The following is a 23,798-nucleotide window of genomic DNA, read 5'->3' on the forward strand; positions in this document are numbered from 1 at the left end:
GGCCCCGAATGGCTCAGGCACCCCCTCCAGAGTACCTCAAGGAGTGGAGTGAGGGGAATCCCTTGGGAAGAGGGCTCAATCCGGGGGCATTAGTACCTTTTTCGCTGTGGCGTGAGGCGTATATCCATGCGCAGAGCAGAGCGAAACGAGTCCGGCAGCGGGGCGGATATATAAAGCGGGCGCCGCGGAGGGCTTGCCTTTTCAGTTGAGGACAGAGCTGGTGTTCGGAACATGTCAGGCGGCTCCGCGGATTATAGCAGGTATGGCGCGGCATGGGGAGGCCTCGGGCCCTTTCCTTGTAAGGGGGCTCGATGGGCTGGTTGGAGGCGGCCAGGGAGAGGGAAAGAAGCGAGATTGTGGGGGCGGGGGGGGGGGGGGTGCCTGCGCGCTCGAGGCAGCTCTCTGAGGGCGGCTTGGCGCTGCGGTTAGACAGTGCTTGGTGCCCCGGCCCCTCCCGGTTCTAGACGTTTCGGTCCCGTCTCGCCCCTTAGTCGCGGTTCAGCGGGGATTTAGTTCCATTCCTCGGGGTTCGCTTTTTCGTTGTTGATTTAATTAGCATCCCCCATCCCTAAAAAAGGGCCATTTTTAATATAATCGCACCCACTGAGCTAAATTGTAATTAAAATGTATTGAGTGCCTTGTTCAGGATTATTTTTTTTCCTTACAATTCTCTTTGCCCCACACCCCCCCCCCCCCCCGCAGCCCCAGCTTTCCGCCGTTGGTTCGCCCCGGGTTTGCGGCCCCGGCTGTAAGGGCGAGACCATTTTTTTCGGGGAGGGGGGGAGGGGCGCGGCCCCCCTGGGCGATCGCCCGGCGCCTTCCTCCGCCTGCGCGCAGTGTCCGATTTGCGCAATCCCAGGGGTGGAGCTCTCGCGAGAGTTGCCCGGCGCTGAGGCGGGGCGGGGTGGCGGGCGGAGGGGGGGGGGGACCGCAGCGGAGCCGGGAGTCCGCCTCCCCCACCGCCCCCCTCCCCCCCCGCTCCACGCCAGGCGCTGCAGCTGAGCCAGCTTAGAGTGCGCAGCGGCAGCCATTGCCCCGCTCTCCCTCCCCACAACTGCGGGGCTCGGGGTGCGGAGCCCCGCCTTCAATGGCTGTCTTCCGTGAGGGGGGCGCTGTATGCTGGGACGTGCCGTCCTTGTCTTGCCGGCTAGGTTTTGGGGTTTTTTAATAGGTAAGGTTTTTTTTATCGGGGATTGAGCTATGTTGGTTTTTTTTTCTGGTGGGTTTTTCTACAGTCTGAAAGTCCCCGTGAGCCTCGCTGTGGCTCGAAGGCTTGGATGATCTTCCGTCACATTGAGAGCTGAGGGACTTGGGTTAGTGGCACCCAAGCCGGTGGGGAGAGGGTAGGGGTCCCTCCGTTGGCAAAACATCAACGCACCTGCTAGAATGATCTGTCACGGGTTCCAGATATGGCTTTTGGCAGCCAAGGTGTCAACTCGCTTCTGTATGTTCGTTGCTACTGTGTTAACAGCTTGTTCTGTTTGGTGACAGAGACCATGGCGGCCCAGAGGGAATGGACCCTGATGGTGTCATTGAGGTGAGCACATGTGAACTGACTTTTGAGAATTTAATCACTGATGGAGATGGGTGTTGGATTTAATATTTATTTTTCTTCTTCATTACAGAGCAATTGGAATGAGATTGTTGACAACTTTGATGATATGAATTTAAAAGAATCCCTTCTAAGGGGCATTTATGCTTATGGTTTTGAGAAGCCTTCAGCTATTCAGCAGAGAGCTATTATTCCATGCATCAAAGGTATGCAGGTGATTCATGTGTTGATACCAACATCAGATAATTAAGAAAGTGTTGCAAAATGCATATGCTGTTTTATTAGTGTGCGATGATACCTATTTTTAGTAATTACTGAACAAGTGATATGATGGTACACCATCTTTCGGGACTGACCTGAAATGGAGAGAACTCTTAATACTGATCACTTATTTCAAAGGGAATAAAATAAAACTAAAAACATGAATGACCTGTGTGGGAGCAGTAAATGTGTATCCTACTTTTTTTAGGGTATGATGTGATTGCTCAAGCTCAGTCAGGTACTGGCAAGACAGCCACATTTGCTATTTCCATCCTGCAGCAGTTGGAGATTGATCTCAAGGAGACCCAAGCACTAGTATTGGCCCCTACCAGAGAACTGGCTCAACAGGTATTGATAGTGTAGTTAAAAAAAAAAAAGCTGCTTGTGTGTTGCATAGGTTTCAGGTTTCACAACTGTGAGACAATAAACAGACTACTTAAGGGGCTGTAACTAATCCATTCAGAACCCTTTTTGTGTTGAGTAATGGGGGATATAAACTGGCTTCTGTCCCACAAGTTCTCTGCTTGCTTGAAAAGTTGAGTTGATGCACGTGGAGGGTATGCTGGGGCAGGGATGCAGGAGCCAGCTGCTATGCTGTGTATAGTTCTGAGGGAGCATCTTCAGCAGAAAAAATACAAGATATATTATTAAAGCACAGCGTTCTGAGTGGAAACAAAACATACTTTTTGGAAGCTATTTGAACTTGCGTGCAGTTGTGCAACATGAAAACTGCAGTGCGCATGTGGTCACTTTGTTGTTTTTGTATTTTTGTGATGTTTTCTTGACTGTTAATGCATGTCTACTTCACCTTCAAGGCTTGGTATTCTGTTTTAAGAGTGGGAGTGTTTAACAAAACTTATAGGATACTTAATTTTTAGGATGAATGTGTATCAGTAATGTGGGGTCTTAAGATGAAATATTGAACAGAACTCAAAATAGACTAAAAACTATTATATACAACTTCCTGTCTTTTTCAACTAGAATATACTGAGATGCCAGTGCTATAGTGGAGATTGTTCTTGAAGGTAAAGCTAAACATACTAAATCAGACAGGAAAGAAATGTAAAAAGAAAAACCAACCCAAACAGATCAGTGGAACAAGGACCTCTGATCAGAATGTTTAGCCTTTCTTCTACTCTGAAGACACTAGTGAGGTGAGGCTTGTTTTGAAGCCTGGCATAGCAGTGTACTTGTATGCTCTTTTGTGAACTTTCTGCAAGTGCTTAACATGCAGGCCTTAACAGTTGAAAACTTGTTCACTTCTGGAGGCCCTGCTTTTAGCTTAATAATAGCAGGTGCATGGTAGTCACTTCTTTAGCTAGTTCAACTAGTAATGACAAAAATTTTTAACTAAGTGCCCCTCTGACTTGAGCTTTCTAGTGAACAACTTGAATAACAAGCAGTTGGGCAAAATCATTGGCAACTGTCAGTTCTAACCATAAGAGCTGCATAGTCCTAGTTTTCTCTCTTAGCTTCCGAAGTCCATAAGCACCAATGATAACAGGGCTTAATCTTTAATGTACCAGGAACTACTACTAACGGAAGGGTTTTATTTTAGATTCAGAAGGTAATTCTGGCCCTTGGAGACTACATGGGAGCAACATGCCATGCTTGTATTGGTGGTACAAATGTTCGCAATGAAATGCAGAAACTTCAGGCTGAGGCTCCGCACATTGTGGTTGGAACTCCGGGGCGTGTGTTTGATATGTTAAACAGACGCTACCTTTGTAAGTATGACTTAATTTTGCTCTTGATAATTTTCCAATATGAATTTCACATGCAGGAAGAGCTTAAGTAATGCATTTGCTGTCAGTGTAGAGAGTTGTACTGCAAAGCTTAGTCCTAAAGGAGAGTGACATTAATAAAAGTATTAAGTGTGTTTCTGAAACTTGATGACATACTCTTTTTTTTTTTTTTTTTTTAATAGCACCTAAATGGATCAAAATGTTTGTTCTGGATGAAGCTGATGAAATGTTGAGCCGTGGATTTAAGGATCAAATTTATGAGATCTTTCAAAAATTAAGCACAAACATCCAGGTAAAAAAACCTTTCACATGGTTAAATTGGATGTAGATTTGGTTACTGTGTAGCTGAGAACTGGTGGTGTGGGTGCATGCTAACACCCAGTAATACATTTTAGGTTGTGTTGCTGTCAGCTACGATGCCAATGGATGTGTTGGAAGTGACCAAAAAGTTCATGAGAGATCCCATACGTATTTTGGTGAAGAAGGAAGAACTGACTCTGGAGGGTATCAAGCAATTCTACATTAATGTTGAAAGAGAGGTTGGTGTCAGTTGTACTTGCTCTGGCTGGAAGAGTTAAGCTAAAGTTCTCTTACCTTCTTGTTAAAGCACTGTGCTAAAATTACAGAAACCAAGGCTGAGCTTTGGTTTCTGTAGTAATGCTAGTAGAGTACACGCAAGAAGAAGAAAAACTATGCACTGGATCAAAAATGACTAGGGTGGACCTCTTTCTTAATGTCCAGTGTCCTGTGTCTTAAGATTTGGTGCAACAGTTGATGCAGAAACTTTGCTTAGTGTCTTGTTCCCACTTCTCGGGTCATACTGAATATAATACAACTGCACACTAGAGCATGCTTAATTGGTTGTTGCTTTCAACTGTTACTCCTTGTTTGAGATTTGTGTTATGTACTGAACTGTCAGTGGCGTGATGCATTTCCTGATCTTTTGTTCTGTTCAGGAGTGGAAGCTGGATACTCTCTGTGATTTGTATGAGACACTGACCATTACACAGGCTGTTATTTTCCTGAATACAAGGAGAAAAGTAGACTGGCTTACAGAGAAGATGCATGCCAGGGACTTCACAGTCTCAGCTCTGGTAAGAATTGATACTTCCACATAACTTCTGAAACGCCATGTACATACTGAAAAACAAATAACGAGCTATATTTGAGTGAAAAGCAGGAAAGTTATGATATAGCTGTGCGGTGCTGTATTATCGTTCCCCCTGCTTAAAGAAAAATGTTCCTTCTATCCGTACCTGCTTTGTTCCATGGCAGGTAGGGACGCTGGGCTTCATACATCACTTTTATTTTTTAAAGGATATTCTAGTCTGTTGGAACTGTAGTAATTACAATTTTTTTAACTCCACAGCATGGTGACATGGACCAGAAGGAACGGGATGTTATCATGAGAGAGTTCAGATCAGGATCAAGCCGTGTCCTGATCACCACTGACTTGCTGGTGAGTATGATCTTAACACTGAACACCTTTCTGTTCAAATCTGCTGCCAAAAGCTTCATAATTCAGTGAAGGTTCTTGTAGCCTGAACTATTTGGAGCTTCTTGGAAGAGTAAAGACTACGCTCCACTATGGACTACACAGTTGTAGTTCATCACTAACCATGTGGTCAACAAAAGCACAGGATAAATAATGTAACCTGAAGCATGTGACTTGCATTAAAGACTCTATTGCTTTTCAGGCTCGTGGCATTGATGTGCAGCAAGTGTCATTGGTTATAAATTATGACCTGCCGACCAATCGTGAAAACTACATTCACAGGTTAGTTGGCTCTAAACTCTAGTTGGTGTGCTACACTGAATGTCGTGTCCTCTACAGAAATCAGCACAGATCCTCACCTGTTTTTCCCTTTAGTCCTTGCCAGTAACAGGAGGTGTTAGCATCCATTCATATAGTAGTAACTGCTAAAAAGCTAGCAGGAAATAAAACTAGTTGTGTTTTTTGCTTTAAAAAAAAAAAAAGCCCTGACTTGCACAGCTGTGGTTCTGAAATGAGGGAGGAGCAGAGCTTTTGGACAATAAAAAAAAGCAGTGGGAAAACTTAGATGTGTGGTAAGTTCAGTGATGGCTGATCATTCTTTGCTGAGATCTGGGGAAATTGCCATCTACTGAACTACCTTTTTTGTCATGTAGGTTGTGGAGTGTGATTACAAAAAGCCATTAGTGGCATAGCATCTTGACAGCAATGTTGGCTCGATCTGTAGGTCCTACGTAATCATCAGTTGCTGCTGCTGCTCAGTGACTAGACTTTAATAGTCTTAGCAAACTAGTTGTATAGGACTGCCTTCACTTCTGGAGGCCCAACTGTGGTTTTGTGTGCCTTGTTTGCTCTTGGTGGCTCGTCTTACGGTGGGATTCTGTTGTCTGTGGTGTGTGTCTTCTGGTAGCAATTTGAGTTTTGTTTCCCTAGGTTTAGTTAACTGCTTCTAGTGACTGTCCCTAAATTAAGTAAACTGTGCTTTGTTACTTGGTATAAAAAAATACAGGACTCGATAGCAGCAGTTGATGACACAAGATGGTGCTCAGAAACGGCGTTGACGTAATTTAGGACGTGGATTCATAAGCGGCACAGTTTGCGTAAAGAGCGAGTCGGTATTTATATATTTCTTTTGTCATGATTATTCACTAAGTTTTGTGAGCCATTTTTGTGTATTTAGCTCTTGCTGACTAGGCACTTTATTGTGCAGTCTGCAGGAAGGTAGAACTGGTGGGTGTAACAGAACTGTTCTGTGATGTGTTAGTGGCTGATTTAGGCTTACACAAAAATGTTGAGCTTGGGTTTTTTTAAACAGAAAAATCCAAACCCTAAGTTTTCCCACTGGAAACAGTTATGTTGAATTAAAATTCTCAAGTTGAGTGTGCTGTTCCATGTTAGTGGATGTAATTGGATTAACTTAGAAACAGTCTGAATTTTGAACAATAGCTTATCTTTTGGATGCCATGTGCTTGGGACTGGATGCATGTGGTATGGGTGTGTTAGTTGAGTGGTGGGGAGGGAGACTGAGCTAGGACTCCATACGTACCACAGTACTCGGCAATTAAATAAAGATCTTACTTTGCAGCCAAAAGAGTAACCGTTTCTGTTCTGCTACTCTCTATAGGATGGACACTTCTGTACTCTTGGCACTAACTGCTAGTTTTTCCTGACCAGATGTGACTTTGGTAACAGCTAGTCCTGTAAATACAGCCTAACCTGGCCAGTGGCAGATATAAGAGCAGCAGTTAACGAATGGATCTTGCAAACATTTAAAGCAGATTAGTTAACTTGTGTGTAAATGTGTTTTCTTTTTGTGCAGAATTGGCCGGGGTGGTCGTTTTGGCAGAAAAGGTGTGGCTATAAATTTTGTCACTGAAGAGGACAAGAGGATCCTGCGAGACATTGAGACTTTCTACAATACTACGGTGGAGGAGATGCCGATGAATGTGGCTGATCTCATTTAATCCCTGGGATGAGGTGGTTTGAATGCAGTGCTCGCTGTTGCTGAATAGGCGATTCACAACGTGCATTGTGCTTCTTTCTTTGGGGATATATTGAATCTTGTCTCAATGCTCATAACGGATCAGAAATACAGATTTTTGATAAGCGAAGCGACTTTTTGTCGTGAGCTCTTGTGGGGAAAGCCATTGGCTTTATCCACTTTAGGGTTAGACTGTTGGGGTTGGGTGGAAAGTCATGGGGTCTGTAAATTTTTTCTTTATTAGAAATTTATTTCCTAGTTCCATAGAAGTGGTTGTATTAGATGTTCTTTATCATTTAATAATTTACTTATGGACTAAAAGATATAAGTGCTGTATAAAGTCAGCCAATTATGTTAAACTAGCCTACCTTCCTTTATTGTATGTACTTACACTTCAGATTGAATTGGAAAGGCCTTTCAAAATCTCTAAACTTTTATAAGAGCATTAAAATGCATTTTTGTTTCATATGTATTTATTCAATAAAGTATTTAATTAGTGGTAAGTGTGATCTGGACCCTGTTGCTAAGCCCCAGCAAGCAAGCAATCATACTATTGTCTTAGTTAGGGTTAAACCCAGTAAAATTTGCCATATTGCACATGTCTTAATGAAGTTTGAATGTTCAATAAAATACTTCTATATTCACTTAAATTGTAAATAGTTGCTTCTTGGTTGGAGGGGTGTCTTGCTTCTAGGGGGGGGTGATGGCAGCTGTCTGACTTCACTACAGTGTGGAAGGTGTCAGCTGCTGCAATGGTTCCCTCAGCAGGTGTGTTAGTGCTCAGTGGCCAGAGCTCCTGGGCTTCATCAGTTTGTGACTTCAGCTGGTTCTCAGCTTTGTTGGAAGGTGCAGGGGCTGGCTTTGGAGTAGTAAAGGGTGAGCTTGAAGTGCCAGAGGCTGTCCCTGTGTGGCACAGCTCATGGGTGATGGACATGTGTCCTTTCATCAGAGTAGAAAATGGCTGCTTAATCAGTACTGACTTGATTAAAATGCCCCCTGCCTGCATTGTTTATGCTTACTACCAGCCCAAGGCTTTTTTTTTTTTTACTGCATTCAGGAGGGTGGGGCAGTACAGGAAATGCAAGGTTAAAGGAAGCAGAATCCAACAGCTGTTCAAAGTAGCATCTATGAAAGGACCAGACCCAGGGGTCCAAGACTACCCCAAGGATGCTCAGCCACCCCAGAAAACTGTTCTTCATACAGCTAACAAACAGCTTTAAAAACTGCTCTTGTGAGCAAGAGTGGAAAAGTCAGAAAATCTAAGCACCTTCTCTAGAACATCAGATGCCCTTCACCCTGCATTTTTTCTTACACTTAGTGTAGCTTGGGTGAAATAAGTGTGTTGCAATACATTTAGTAGTGATTTTTTTTCAGCATTTAATGCTAAACGGTCTGATACAAGATGGAGGTGGCACGGGACACGCTCCCTCAGGAGCTGGGTTAGCCTGAAGCCTTGTGTTCAGTAAAGATGTGATCATTTTGCTAAGTCAATACTTTGAAAACAGGGCAACATGGGCTGGAAGGAACAACTTGCCCTTTCTCTGCTTTCAGCTGCTGATGACTTATACACTCATTTTTGATGCATTTACCTTTCTGTATGTAAGCCTACAACAACCCCAAAGCAGGAGCATTACTGGCCCCTCAGCAGCTAGAGATCTCTTTAACCTAGTGTAAAAAAAAAATCAAATATTCCAGCATGAGCTTTTCCAACTGCTAAGCAGTCCTTTTATTGCAAAAACCAGTACAAAAGTACAGAGGTCCCTGGCTCTCAGAACCTTGGCCACCCATGAAACAAAAAGCTGCTCTACTCTGCTGCCAGCCACTGCTGGTGGAGCTGTTATGTGTTCTGTGTGAGCTGCTGCATCACAAGGGCACAGAGACTCATCAGCTGCAAATATTCATCAGCACCATCTGCCAAGCATTTGTCTACTTCCTGCAAAGAGAAGAAGAGAGAAGGTAAAACTCTCTTAAAATGGTGGTGCTGAAGGCAGCTGTCTCTCAGGTTACAATGGTGAACACCAAGATGAAGTTCGCCAACTGTTTACTTAATTGCAACGACTTCTCCAGCAGTCACACATCACGTACCCATCATACCATACCAGGAAAAATGGCCTCCATCTTCTTGAGGAGGCCAAGGCGTGACAGTTTACATACAGGAAGGGATGCACCATTTGCTCTGCAACTAACTGCTGGGAGCATCACTCTTGCAGGTCATCAACACTATCTGCCTTTCTTCAGTGAATTTAGCAAAACCTCCATCACAGCTGTCTTGTCTTCCTGGTCAAAGTTTAGCAAGTTAGTTAACTCTTTTTTTGGAAAGGTATATTTTACACACCGGAACAAAAACTTGCATTTTTGCACCTCCTAGGGTTTTTTTAGGTGCTGACTTAATCTTGTCTTATTAAATAAGAAAACCCAAAAAAACCAAACCACAAACATCTTGCTTGAGTCCCATTAGAACAATATAATATGCCTAATAATTCACTTAACTGTATTTCAAGTCTTTCTCATGAAATTTCTCAGGACAAAAATTTAGGTTCTACCAAGAAACACTCAGAACTAAAAATAAATCATTATGTATACTTCTTGGGAGAGACAGTGCGTAAACAAAAATTAATCGGTGGAGATGATGAATTTTTTTTTTTAACTCAAGCTACAGACTTACCGCAAGTTTCTCAACAATGACAGATTTCTGCTTGTCGCTGTAATCTTCGCTCTCAACAACAGTATCATGCAGCTGGTTTACAAGCTGAGCAACAGCATACCCTTCATTAATGAGATTCTGTGTCCGGGAAAGAGGAAAATGGAAATGATTTAGCAGCAGAAACACCACAAACTGGAAGACCAATCTGAAAAATTCTGTCCGAGCTGAAAGACTGTACTGAAATTTATCATGGAACTTTTAAATTTTATAGGACAAGTCAGTAGTCCGTATACAGTCCAGCATCCTACCTGACAGGGATCTGAAGTGAGCACCTAGGAAAGACTGCAAGAGCGCGGCAGGCATATAGCAATTACTTTGCCCAAATATTCCTCCAGCTTCTGACAATTTACACCTCGGGGGATTTTGTGAGCTAGAGACATTTTAAGCATTTAACAACCTCCACTGAACCTGTCCAATTGTATTCTAAAATTAGGAAAGCTTAGCATCCACAGCATCATGTGGCAGTTTCACAGCCTTCACATTTTAAAGTGCCACCTACTTTGATTTATTTTCTTCATCTGGTAGTTGCTAGCCTCAGGCATACAGAGATCTGTAAGGCCAAAACTTTTTTAGTAAAATACAAGCCATGGCAACTAAAGATAGCTTGCTTTTTTTTTTTTAAATCAGTAATGCCCAGTTACAAAACCAGTAAATATTAAGAAGAGTAGTCCATGAAGACATTTAGGGAGGGAGAAATTTATGAAAAAAGAGTTGGTGCAACCTTATTTTTCTGTACAGCAAAATATACACCCATGCTTTACAGAAGTATGCATTTCAGTTGTGTCAACTGCATATTGAGCACTAGTATTTGAAACACACCCCCCGCCATGAAATGCCCACTCTAGAAACTGGAGAACAGTTCCAAACTACTACATTAGATTAGATCATGGTTTGAAGAAAGACTATACCAGCTCTAAGGATTTAGAAGATCACCTCTTAAGATCAACACATTTTCAGACATCACAGTAAGTAAATGTGAAAGTGTAAGGTACTGGCATCCTCAAAAATCCTGGCATAACAATTCTAAGATCTGCTGCAAGTTTACAGGAGAATAAATCCAGACTCAAACCCAGAGGTCCTGCCCAAACTATCCAGCAAGGCTCAGCCAAGTAAAAAGCAGGAGGCTGACCAATACTGGCTTTTTTCATACAGGCATGGAACATTTCACCTGAAGGGAGAATGGTACTATGGCATCCTCCCCTCTGTCAGGGACAACTCCTTGATTCGAAATCCAGTTCAAGACTGTCTGAGCCTCCTTTAAACTCATGAGATTAGGAATTCCCCATTCTTCAAGAGAGTAAGAACCTTTTCTGTATTAAAGAAAATAAATACACTTCTATACCAGTAGCTTGTGCCTTCTCCGGCAAGATCTATTTTAAGTCACTGCAGTTTGTAAGACAATCACTAGTTTACTGCAAGATTCACATGAAATACTTTAAAACTGAAGACTTACTACAGCTTTATTCAGATACTTCTGATCTAACACAGCTTCCGTGTAATGAAGGAAGTGACTAGTCCAGAGACTAGTCCAGTCCACTGAAGACACAGTCCTAAAGGCCTGTGCCAAGTGTCTCGCTAGAAATTCCTACTCTGCCTAATTCAGCCTAACAGCTCCACATGTCAGCAGTTTAACTCAGGAGAAAGCCAGAGTCACAGTGGTAGGGAATCTTATTTGCGGCTTTGACAGCTCTTCCTCAGCAAGGAAAGATCAGAGTACTAACTGGTAAAAGACAGGGGTTCTGAAATGTGCATCCTAACTGACCTGAGGCCAAACGTTCTTCAGCTGCAGCCCAGCAACAAAGGATTCACAGGGCAGTGACCTAGAAAAATATCCAGGCTAGAGCACTAAGAGGACTCTACCTTTGCCAGTGTTTCCAGTTTCTCAAATGAACCACTCTGGCAGACAGATAGCAGCTCATCAGTTGTTTCTTTAGGGATGACCTGTAACAAGAAATTACATTTCTTAACTTCAACTTTGTAAACTTCAATTTTAAGTTGATGCTTATGGTAACAGATACAAACTGCTTATGAAGGAAGCCATTTTAGGATTTCATTCCTCTACACACCCAACAACTTTCAAGCCAGTATATAAGACAGACTAGCTAAATTTTAAGAGTGAGAGCAAGGCTGTAATATTTGTCCTATATTGGTGATACTAAAATAAAAACTATATAATGATAGTGAATTGTCAAAGTCACCTTCATAAATCCAACACACAATCACTTATTCAGGACACTAAGTGGAGGACCTACTTCAACAATTAGATCAGCCAATGCTTTCTGTACCATTCTACACCTAAGCAAAACAGCAAATCGGTTTTCTCTCCAGTGATGCACCAGGGACACACAAAAAAAGCCCAATGCAACAAGATCAGACAATACATCAGAAGAAAAAAAGTTGACATGCGATTATTTAGCTCTGAGCAGAAAAGCCCTGCCCATGTTCTCCCCTCTACTCACTCCTGTCAGTTGAGGGCCTGGACAGTTCAGTTTCAAAGCTTCTTTATTAATCTTTTGTACTAAGGTCACTCCAGGGTCACAAAAGTTATGTACAACCAAGAACTTGAAGTCTTTATGAAGATGTAAAGTTGGGTTCCTTTGGTTTAAACAAGCATTATTCAATAACGGAATTTCATGCTTCTCTTTCCTATCATTACAGTCAACTTCTGTCAGGTTTCTTAGAAATTGAGATTTACAGATACCTGTAAGTGAAATCCAGCCCTTTTCTACAGCTAGATACGCAAAACTGAACAATTAGTTCACTGAGAAAATTGTTTAAAACTATTCTGTAAAACATGCACAGTAGCAATTGCCTCTGGTTCCATCAAAGTGAAAACCTCACAATCCTTACAATTAGCTATGGTAGTAGCACCTTCAAGGGAAGTGTGTCCATCATTAAAGCCCATTTAATTTTCAGCTCCTCAACTCCTAATCTCACATTTCTTTGCTTATGGGGTAAGTATTTTGCTGCTATAGGAACACCTTCACACAAGTTTTATTAAATGCATTTCCTCTCAGGTTTCTCCTGTCCTTGTCAGTATTACCTATGTCATTCTGGAAGAAATCACTGCTATTTTGTTAAAAAGCAAAATCAACACAGATCCTTGAAGAGACACTGTCACTGTGAATGTTAAGTTGAAAATGAGCTGCTACTGGAAGTCATTCCCCTGTGGTGTTTCCAAACCATATATTGCAATGATCTATACTTATGTACACACACATATATAAAAGCACCAAAAAGATGTTCTAGTCTACTCTCCCACAAAAGGCAATACATTTTGCATTCGTGGGCAGAATATTTCAACTTCAGTTTGAGTTATAAGACTATTTTACAGTTTTCCTTGACTTACAGAATAAGTTGCTAGAAACTTGCTATGTAGTAAGTGTATAGAATCAGGCAGTCTTTAAAATTCTGGTGGACAGTGTATCGGTACCATACTGCAATACTAATGGGTATAAAACAATTTTTTTAATCAAACTTAGAGCAAAGGTAGATACAGGTAGCAAGTAGACTTACTACAAAAATGCTTTTCAGACTAATTACAGAAGAAACTGTAAAGCATAGCTTACCCCAGCAATTTCAGTGACTATCTTCTCTGTGATCTCTTTCCCACCCATTAGGCGAGTGGCACTTTGAAGAAAAGTAATTGCTTTTCTTAAGTCCCCTTCTGACACTTTAACAAGGTACGATACTGCCTGAAAGATGATGTCAGAAAATGCCAAGTTATATGTTCACTGTTAATTAAAATCCAGTACACCTTCTCAGCACATTGATTTTAAAACATCAAGTAGTGCATAAAGCAGATTATCACAGACAGGCACAATACACAAGGTACAAAGCAATCTCTCAGTAATATAAATGTGTGCTGGCAATTTTGGAATGAAGCATGGTTTAATGCAAGTATACTCAGCACAGAACAAAAAGCCCTATAGTTTTGCTTCAGTTTTCCCTAGTGGACATTTCACTGGTTTTAGGAAGACTCTTAAAATTCATCCCATCTATGGAAGGAAGATAATAGCTAATGAGTTTTTATATTGTATTTAATAAAATTGAGCAGTCTGGAAAAGTATCTTGACTTAGCCCCTTTCACTGCAATGCAATTATGCACTGGATTAAGGAATAAAGTTACATGGCAACCATGAAGTTACCTCACTGCTGATTTTCACATGTTCCTTCTCAGAAACATCCAATAGCCTCTGCTGTTGGATTTTGTCTGACAAAGGCTTGAAGCGGAATTTGGAGCATCGAGATGTTAAAGGTTCAATTATTCTGAAAGAAAGGAAGGTAAGTGTTTGGTAAATGAATGCATGGGTGAAGTTCATACAGATAAAGCTATCAAGGCAGAAAAGGGCAACATAACTGTAAAACTGCAACACTGTAAAAAATTAGTTGAAACCTAAACATTGTCTTCAGTCTTGTATTCACATAGCTAGATCTCTATTAACTGAAAACTATGAAAACTAGGTATCAACCTCTCAGTGCGGTGGGGGGGGGGGGGACACGACCAAAGAAGACTAGAGTACAGGAGGGGCAACAAGTCCAAATAAGCAACAAATTTGACACATACCTGCTGATGTAGTTACAAATAAGGCAGAAACGTGTTGTTTTAGATTCTTTTTCCATTGTGCGTCTTAAGGCTGCCTGGGCTGCTGAAGTCATTGAGTCTGCTTCATCCAGGATTACAATTTTAAAAGGAGGACAAACTTTACCACTGAAAGATAAGAAATCTGTTAACCAAGAGACATGCAATGTATAGACAAAGTAAAAAAAAAAACCAACAAAAAACCCCACTGCAAATAGCAAGTTATATTTTACTTAAGTATTTATACCCGATAAATAGAACGTATTCAGAGGTTCAATCTTTTTTTAATTATTTTTAGATAAAGGACTAATATTTGTAATATTTGTAATAAAGGGGGGGGACGACTGGGTTCCCACAGAAAGACCAGCACTTGAATACTGCAAAAGTCCTCTAAAATACGTACTCTTGCTTTAAGTTTCTTCTTTCAACAACTAATGCAGTTCTTCTTTTTACAGGCTTCCTGATTCCCTGAACTTCAAAGAACACAGCAACAGACTAATTTCAGTACACAAGACCATTTCTTGCCAGATAGACCTGGCATGCAGTTTCTTCCTGCTATTTCCACAATCTGTTTTTTCCACATATACGGCTTCACCTGCACAGGGCTTCTCACCACCTAACACCAGAGTCTTGTTAGCATCTTATAAACTAGCACCTATCTTGTACGAGATGCTGCAGATTAGAAGTACTAGGCAAGTAACTTCCACCTCAATTTACCCAAAGAAGCTTTCCTATGGTAGTCAGACAATATTTGAAAAGGCAACAACGTATCACCACATCTAGAAGGCTTGATCTTTTGGGGTTTTCCCTGTCTGCCTCTCTCTAACAGTACTAGTAAAAGTTCCCCCCAGGTATTCAAACTCTCAACATGAAATTACATGAAGTCAAAGCTTAGCCAAAGCACTGTGTGTGTTGCAAACTTCTGGGCAGTGCTGATCCATCATTTATATTAGAGTTATAAAGTTAACCTAAACAAAACCAACCGTCTGCTTTGTCCTAAGCAAGAGGGGTTTGATCCAGCACTTACTCTGAACGGCTTCCAGATGCAGTTAGCTGAGCAAAAGCCTTCACTTTTTCCCGAATCACTTGTATTCCACGCTCATCAGAAGCATTTAACTCAAGGACTCTTTGCCGGAATAATTCAGGCCTGCAAAATTTTTATTACAACATGTATCATTACAAGGGTTAGCAGCTTATAAAGTATATCAGCAACCCTTCTAGCCTTTTTGAATGGCAAGTATTATCTTTGCCAGCACTACAAAATAACATACTTTGTTAAAAGACAGTTGAGATCATTAAATGTTAGGTATGAATTTCCATTAGCTATTTTTACAATTGCCTCCCAGACTTCAGAAAACAATGAAGTGTAAAATTACATCAGTTATCCAGGAAAAAAAGTAGGAAGTTGGCTTCATAAGTTCAGAGCGCTATATTATATGCCTTCCTACTTATATGCTGTAAGCAATGTGGAAGAACCAGTAAAATGCCTAGATAGAGTCACTGGCCGTGTTCTGCCATTGCAATACTACCAGAAAGAAATACCTAGAAAGTATAATTCAAACAGTATTTAGCAGCAGTACTATACAGCAGCACCTCTAATTAAAAAAAAAAAAAAAAAAAAATACAGTGGATTTAAGTTCTGGGAATTCAAATGGACACACAATGTGGAGTTGTCTTCCTACTATTAAACTAGAAGTGGGTCTCTCCAAAAAACAACATGAGCCAAAAATTAAAGATGACAATGGAAGGCCAGGGGGAGGTACTAAAGTCAACATTAGATTTGATCATAATATCAAACCACCTCCTCATCCATTTTTTGCTCATGGGTCACTGAATTCACTACTCAAAAACTCCCAAGTGTTACAAGTGAGTTGATGAATGTACATAGGCTGAATTTTAGTCTAACTCCCAATATTACTTCCAGAAGCAATTCAATGGTGCATAACGGAAAGATTACAATTAAGACATTTTATGAAGTACTTTGAGATCTGTGTGTAGCTAACAACTTACTGAATATACCATTAAAATTGGAATTCCTTTACAAAGGTCAGTAAGCCATTTCTTTTCATACTCTTTGCTATAGGGTTACATGGCTGCTAGTCTCAAGTGTATTAAGTCTATATTGATAACAGAAATCAATGACTTGTGACAGGACAAATAAGAAAGAAATCTCATGTTAGTGCCAAATTAGAATGTAAAGATATTCCTGAAAAAGACCTAGAAGCTACATCAGAACAGGCAATGACAAAAGGCACTCCGTCACATGATTAGAAGACATGTGATCGTTGATTACACCAAAGCAACTGGATTCCAGCTTACCCATAGAGTTCTCTAGCAGCTGCTAAAATAGTGGAAGTCTTTCCAGTTCCAGGTGGGCCATAGAACAACAGATTGGGAAGCTGAAACAGCAAGGCACCATTTTTAAGAAAGGCAAATAAACAAAACAAACCACAAACAAGAAAACCTACTGAAAATCTGAGCACCTAATAGAACAGAAACTATCTACTCCTCCTGGTAAATAATGCCAAGTCTCTCACTTCTAGGTCATTGCACATAGTGCTCTAAAAGGACGACAAACAGTTGCTGTTTATAACACTGCATGAACAAGCTGTTATTTGGTGGCACCATCACATAGTCTATCAAAATTGATACTTCAATTTATATCTTATGTTGATATATTCCCTCCAGGTCACGTCTGAGATCACTAAAGCTTATAGAACTTACTGTTATGACTGCAGTGACATGCAAATGTATCCAAGGATGCCCTTCAAATAGTCTGGATAATACTAGCAGTGAGCTGTGACAAAAATCTGTCACAGGTTAACTATCCCTTACTTTCTCAGCTCCCCAGACTGCCTTTTCAAGCCATGCTGTGAATTCTGTGCTACCATTAACTCCACCGCAGTCAGGTAGCTTGTGAATGCCTGCACTATACTGCAGTGAGTGCAATGCAGACATAACCTAACACTAATCACAGAGATGCTTGCAACAACCGACTGGAAAGCATAGCGCTGGCGAATTTCTACATACATCCAAAGGTTTTTCAAAGGAAGAGACCAGTGGAATTTCTTAAAGAGAATAGGTTAACTGCTCCTTCAAATAATTTAATTAATAATCTCAGCATGAAAAATAGGAATGCATTAAAGAAATATGCTGACACAGGAAGATCAAAGCAGCACAGCAAAGACTGCAGTAATAATTATAGGATGACATTTAACAGCACAAAGCATAAAATCTCACAATTTGAGAATATAATTAAATATCTGCTAGACATCTGGAATTCATCAGCTGGAATAAAATAAAAGCTGACTGTTTTGTCTGTCAGTCAGAGGAACAGTGTAAGCCTATGTAACACTGTGGCCCTAGAATGTGCACTTTCAATACAGATGAAAAATTATTAATGCTAACAGGGGTTAATAAGACTTCCTCTGGAAAGCTACACACAGTTCAGGTCACCCTTAGTCAAGAATGATGAATCCAAACTGGGAAAGGTGATTAAACGAGTGAAGAGCCTATCTTATGAGAACTTTCATTTTAAAGGGTTTGATTTAGTTAGCTCAGCAAAACAAAGCTGAGAGGGAATGACTGATGTCCCTATCAGAGCAATGCAGGGACACAGAACAAAGTTGGCATAAACCAAATTTCTGTAAGTCAGCCATGCTAAATTTTGGCTGAAATCAAGCTTTCTAATTAGCATAGGAGTGATAGCTTTCTATACTACTATTTCAAGTAATCCCTCTTACGAATTATCAGGTTGTACTTTAAAACTGCTGCTTTTGACAGCAGGGGATGTTCCAGTTCTACATTCTCAGAACAAGACTCCAAGAGTCCCCTCCAATCAATAGCAAAAAGACAAACCTCTCAGTCTGACTTGATTTCCAGCCCTTAATAAATGTTCTGTTTTTAAAAAGAGTCAACTAAAATTAGATTAGAGAATTTTATGCTGAACATAGCAGGCAATGCAGACAGAATGGGAACAGCAAAACCAAAGACATCCAAAAGCAGAGAAAAATGCAGGAGTACACAATCCATAATCAGAAAATGAAATAGAGACAGAGCAGTTTGGTAACAAGCATCCCATTTTAACAACTAAGATAAGACACAGAGAACAGATTCAACTGTGTACGTACTGTAAAAGTACAGATAGAAGAATTTCGATCTTTAATCAATTTATAGTAAATAAATCCATTTCAAGTTTTGCCTGCTCTTTCTGCCAATCATTCGTTGCTTATTTCCCTAGTTACTAAAAAGTAAACAGCATCCAGTACTAACAAATGTTTTTTCAAGTTTAATTAGCTACCACAACATTATTATCCCCCTATATCTTTTAGGAAAGCTCCAGGGAGAGGAAGTATTTACTGAATGACAGCTGAAAATTCACCAAAAACTGTGTTAGGTTAGCACCCTGCAAGGGTAGACATTTTTGTGGAGATTTATAATTTCATGCCTCTGTGCTATTTCACACTCTACTAGTTCTCAAAACAAGCATTAGCAGGTAAAAAGTTTTAATAAGAATCTGTTTCCTAATTCCATTAAACCCATACTTTACTACTGTTTCTGTTTCAGCCTCCTTTCTGCTTGTTTCTCCCTGAAGTTATAACCAGTATTTACACTACTTTTCAGCAAGGACAGCCTAGTCCTTTATGTAACTGTGGCAGTATTTTTAAACAGACTGCAACCTGATCTGGTTATCCATTTTTCCATGCTTGCCAGGGGTAAGCAGGATACCTGCAGGCATCACCCTGCTTATGGGAAAGTTACAGCATATAGTGCAAACCCCAACTCCTTTTCTAGAAGTTTCAGTACAAGTGAAGATGTAAATTGCAATGATAATCCTACACCTAACTCCCTTTTCAGTCATTAGGATATCACCAAGTAAATGAAAATGAAAGAATACTATGACACTTGTCAGTTTCTTTGCAAAAAGCAACAACAAATCAAGTCCTGGCAGACAGAAATAAACTCCTCCAGTTCAAAACCACTTGGACTCTGGACTCCCCAGTTTATAACAAGACAGATGCTTGTTATTACAGATGAAGATATATCAGGGACTTAAAAGTCCTGCTCCATTGAGCAGCTCCCAAACCAAGGCCCACAAATACAGGCCAATCAACAAAGGACTGGCTCTCCATTTTCAACACTAAGGTTTAAATAAAGCACATTACACAAACCTACAGTGTTGTCACAGCTGTTTCTTTGATCTCATTAGACCTCCAAATTCAGTAAGAACTTCTGAAATAAGTACCAGTCACCTCAGAGTTTAAATTACACTTTTGCCTTTTTGACACAATAAGCCCATTCAAGAATTAACAAAAATGTCCAGATTTTAAAAGCATCAAATATTTTAAAGTACTTGCATGATTTTGTTCTCAAATGCCTTGCTGAGTTTGGGTAGCTATAGCAAAATACAAAGCCTGTAACCATAAGCAGAAGTTATAATTTGCCTTTTCAACTCAGAAGGCAAAAAGTCAACACAAGTGTACTAGGCTCATAACCTGAGAAACATTGCTGATCCAGAAGCTGTAAGGTTTTAAATAGCTGTTGCTCAAAATAGAACTTCACAACCCATCACCTAAGCAAAGTTACATGACTGATATGTCCAAACAGAATAGGTGGCAGCACCTCATTTCTCCTTAGCTATTAATAGTTCCTGACTAATTACCTCAACTGTACAAATACTATAATATAGCAGCATTGCTGTTGAAACCCAGATTTCTATGGGTACAACATTTCATGACAAGGTCACATTACAACAGCATTCTCAAAGTAAATTGAATCTGGAGACATGAACTAAAGAAAGAAATTATACAAGTCTTTCCCAGTTCTGTCATACCAGCTTCATTTTGGCTCCCTACACTAAAACACATAAGGTACTTCTGCTTTTGCAAGTTCTGATTAAATGAATATTTTCAGATAGAAATGGGCTCATATTAGTCAAAACCAGAACTGCAGAGCAAATTGTCTTAAGATAAAATTTTCAAATCCCAAAGACTACCTGTGCATATTGCGCATCAGAGCACACTACAAGTGAAAGGCTTCTTGCATAAAACTCTGGAAGGTCCAAATTGTTTGTTTTAGCTCTTGGTGAGCAGAGAGCCATAACACAAATGTCATTTTCAGAACATCCTTACCAACCACTTCAGCTGGCATTAGCAGTCCATGAAAACAGAAACAGCTTTTGGAGCACAAGAATGACCCTTCTAGGTGGAAAAGTGGAGCAAAAAGTCTCAGCATGTACAAAGGAAGGAATTGACCAGATTTGCAAAAAAGCACAGCCATTTCTTGGCTACCTACTTTATTTCTCCCTTCAGTCCCTCCACCTCCCCATCATCTGGTTTGGAGGAAATAACCATCATTCATACTGAATATATTTACCAAATTTTTATCCAAAAGCACACGCAAGTGTAAACAAAAGCAACTAAAAATGCTCTGCTCACCCTCTTTATATTCTTAGGTCACAGATGCCAACACAGGAGTGACGTTAGTGCAATTGTCATACTTAGCTTTTTAAAGCCAAAAGAGACTTACCTCAAAACTTTAATGCAAAAAATTGGGGGATCACTATCTAAGTAGTAGACCCGGCACTTGCAACTTAAACTTCCCTCATTAGCAAACAGTATATTTGTTTTAACGTTTAGCAGTTTCACAGAAGCACTAATAGATCACTAGAACTGTTTAGGAATGACTGGCAATCCAGACTTTTCTATGAAAGAAAGATCTCCCCTCTCCTCTTAAACACAAATGTCAAAAGTACTAGCTGAATAGTAGTGCAGAGACAACAAAAGCCTTTCCATATTTGAAACTATTAACAAGAAGTTTACCAACTGAGCTTTTCCAGAAAAATTCCAAACTGTAATACAGAGCTGGCAATTTTACAATGTCCAGAGGGCTGGAAACATCACAAATTTCACACATATATCACAACATACTACAAGGAAGCCACTTAGCTTGTTAGTAAAGTACCACTGTAAAAATTATCATTGCCGAGTTAGAAAAGAGAAGTTTTTGTTACCACTGGCTAAAGTTTCTGCCTAAACATACTGATTGGGTAGATGTTATCATTACACTCACATCAGCACCTTCCAAGGACTTTTTCAGCACAGCAACAACTTCATCCTGGAAGGCAACTTCATCCACATTTTTGGGGCGACTAAATGAAAAGACATTAAATGCAATTTATGAACTAACACAGTTTCAGAAGAAGCTTGAAATTGAGAAAAAAAACCATTTCCCTTTCTGATCACATCAGGTACTGAAGAATTACAGCAAGTTTTGTAGTTGAGGTCAAAATCGTAACGGGAAACCTGTCTAATGCCTCTGGTCTGTATTACTGAAGTGATCTAATTTCTCAGGAAGCTGTTTGTCTATTTCTATTGTAAACATCTGCCTGAGCTGTCTTTAGAAGCAGACCTATATTGCAGACTGCAATATTTTACCAATTTTTGAGCTGATAAAAGCTTCTCAAAACCGAAGCATTTAATGCACTTCTGCACCAAGCCACAGCGATGAAACGGCACCGCTTGACATGAGCGATGCAAGCATTTGCTGCTCAGTTAACACCAACAAAGGGCTCTTACAGTAGCTCACAGTGCTGGTTTTCCCTCACAACAGAAAAAGTTAAAGCTGTTCTCCCAGGTGGGAGACACCTACAGCTACAACCCCCTTTGCTATGCACCCACCCCCTCTTCCACACACCCCCTCCAGATCCAACCCCCCCACACACCCGACCAGCCACTGCCACCCCTGCCTGCGACCCCACTGCCCCAGAAAAGCCCTTACTATTTCTCCACCCAGGGGATGGGTTTGAGCTTCTTGCCCTCCCCGCTGCTCCCCGCTGCGCCGGCTGCGCCCTTCTCCTTGGCAGCGGGGGGCTTGGTGCTGATGGAAGACGGGCCTTTGAGGAAGGCCTGCATGGTTCCGACTGGACTGGACTGGGCTGGGCTGGGCTGGGCCGGACCCGGCCCGGCCGCCGCCTTCACCTCACAGCCTCACGCCCCTCAGCCCAGCCGTTAGGCCGAGCACAGCCCACACACAGCCCGCAGCGAGCGAGCGAGCGAGCCCACCGCACCACAGGCCCCACAGGCCCCACAGGCCCTTCCCGCCAACCCGCCACCGGCAGGGGGCGAGGCCGCTTCCGCCTGCCGAGAGCCAACCACAGAGCTCGGCCCCGCCGTGGAGACGGGCGCTGACGTAACGCCTAGGAGCTCAAGGGCCGCGCGGCGCCCGGCGGCAGCTCTGCGCACGCTCCGGTTTCTGAAGCGGGGAGGGGGGAGTGGCGGTGGGGGTGCGCGCGCGCAGGGCGGGGAGCGGGCGGTGCCGGGCGGTGACGTTACCTCAGGGCGCCATGGCCGCGCTTCTTCCTCAGGGCGGCCCCGGCGGGGTGCCGGGCGGTTGCCGCCCTCTCCTCGCCATCCCTCACAACTGCCCCTTCCCCAGCAAGTGAAGGGGGGGGGGGGGGAAAGCCCCGTACCAAAGCAGCGCCGAAAGCAAGCGGAGGAGGGGCCTCTTCTGTCAAGAGGTGGGAGCCATTGCGGCCCTGGGGCGGGGGCTGCTGCCCTCGCCTGGCGGCTGCGGTGCGTCTTGTGGGTCACTGGAAGTGAAACCCACGAAAGCCGGAGTCTGTCTCAGGCCTGTCCTGCCCCAGCTGCTCCTGGCGATTTGCGGTTGTATGGCCGTCGCTGCTCAAACCTCCTCCGGCCCTTGCTATTGCCATGCGAGCAGCTACCCCAGGTGTGCAGGCGCGGGGGTTATTTGTGCAAAAGCTACCAGTGAAGTGGAAGTGAATCCTTTTTGTTTCCCCGTTAATTCTAATGATCTCCATTACAGCAAAGCCAGGAAAAAAATGAGGGGTGTGATTGATGTGACAGTTCCCTTTAAATGACAAAAAAGCATCCTGGCAGATTCGGCAGTCGTGATGCACGCCCACATTTTCATGCGCTGGGTAGCTACAGCTTACCCTCCCAATTATGTACCAGCTTTGTGGATAAAAAACAAAAGCAATTCTGCTACCAGCAGCTGTATATTGTGTGGTTGCAGATCTTCTGCTTTACTATTTCCCCTTGGCTACTCCTGGGCACGAGGCACAGCCAGAGTGGCCTGGGCAGCCACAGTAGTGATCACCCAGAATAGAACCTGTGCAAGGGAAAAGAGTAGGTTGGAAATGGTCTCTATGGCAACAGATGAATAGTCTTGGGAAAAGGAGATGCAGGAAAGAATTTAGGCTGAAAATACCTCATTCTATCAGTGAGACAAGCCTGTAATCCTTGTCTGGGCAATTTTAAATAAGCTGTTTCCTCTCATCTGGCATTCTGCTATTGAAGCATGAAATCCAGATTGTAGCCTTAGCAGCAAGAAATGCCCACACATATAATTACTGAAGTTGTCTTGTTCTAGATGAAAATGCAATGCTATTTTTTTTCCCCCGCTGTGATTATATTTGGTACTTCCAAGTCACAGTAACTTGGAAATGGTAAGGATGTAT

General features: G+C 41.8%; 2 protein-coding genes and 3 non-coding genes across 7 annotated transcripts; 4 read left to right on the forward strand and 1 right to left on the reverse strand.

The window, feature by feature from the left end:
• The first annotated feature begins 1 nt into the window (after position 1).
• EIF4A2 (eukaryotic translation initiation factor 4A2) lies at positions 2 to 7,681 on the forward strand. The gene is made up of 11 exons (XM_052804896.1): positions 2 to 260; positions 1,492 to 1,537; positions 1,626 to 1,758; positions 2,022 to 2,161; positions 3,372 to 3,540; positions 3,741 to 3,850; positions 3,954 to 4,097; positions 4,515 to 4,652; positions 4,928 to 5,017; positions 5,256 to 5,335; positions 6,870 to 7,681. Exons 1-11 carry the CDS (start codon positions 232 to 234, stop codon positions 7,012 to 7,014), a joined length of 1,224 nt encoding a protein of 407 aa, XP_052660856.1. The 5' UTR covers positions 2 to 231; the 3' UTR covers positions 7,015 to 7,681.
• On the forward strand, positions 1,873 to 1,942 carry LOC128149751 (small nucleolar RNA SNORD2). Its single transcript, XR_008237816.1, has one exon. It is a non-coding gene; the product is annotated as a small nucleolar RNA SNORD2 (small nucleolar RNA).
• On the forward strand, positions 4,151 to 4,331 carry LOC128149749 (small nucleolar RNA SNORA81). The gene has a single exon (XR_008237814.1). It is a non-coding gene; the product is annotated as a small nucleolar RNA SNORA81 (small nucleolar RNA).
• Positions 4,733 to 4,857, forward strand: LOC128149731 (small nucleolar RNA SNORA63). Its single transcript, XR_008237794.1, has one exon. It is a non-coding gene; the product is annotated as a small nucleolar RNA SNORA63 (small nucleolar RNA).
• Positions 7,682 to 8,728: 1,047 nt separating the features above from the next.
• RFC4 (replication factor C subunit 4) lies at positions 8,729 to 22,397 on the reverse strand. Of its 3 annotated transcripts, XR_008237671.1 has the most exons (11): positions 22,097 to 22,397; positions 21,389 to 21,467; positions 16,637 to 16,716; positions 15,345 to 15,464; positions 14,303 to 14,446; positions 13,884 to 14,004; positions 13,305 to 13,430; positions 11,596 to 11,676; positions 9,697 to 9,813; positions 9,186 to 9,308; positions 8,875 to 8,964 (listed from the first exon to the last, which is right to left on the reverse strand). XR_008237671.1 is itself a non-coding variant. In XM_052804901.1 (10 exons), the coding sequence occupies exons 1-10, from the start codon at positions 22,228 to 22,230 to the stop codon at positions 8,869 to 8,871; spliced, it is 1,098 nt and encodes a 365-aa protein (XP_052660861.1). In that variant the 5' UTR covers positions 22,231 to 22,397; the 3' UTR covers positions 8,729 to 8,868. The 3 variants fall into 3 exon arrangements, 2 of the variants coding, with proteins under 2 accessions (XP_052660861.1, XP_052660862.1); XM_052804901.1 differs by lacking the exon at positions 9,186 to 9,308 and having other exon boundaries at positions 8,729 to 8,964; XM_052804902.1 differs by lacking the exon at positions 8,875 to 8,964 and having other exon boundaries at positions 9,190 to 9,304.
• Between the last annotated feature and the right edge of the window lie 1,401 nt (positions 22,398 to 23,798).

Source organism: Harpia harpyja, chromosome 12 (genome assembly GCF_026419915.1).
Source record: "Harpia harpyja isolate bHarHar1 chromosome 12, bHarHar1 primary haplotype, whole genome shotgun sequence".
In the NCBI taxonomy this organism is placed as follows: Eukaryota; Metazoa; Chordata; class Aves; order Accipitriformes; family Accipitridae; genus Harpia; species Harpia harpyja.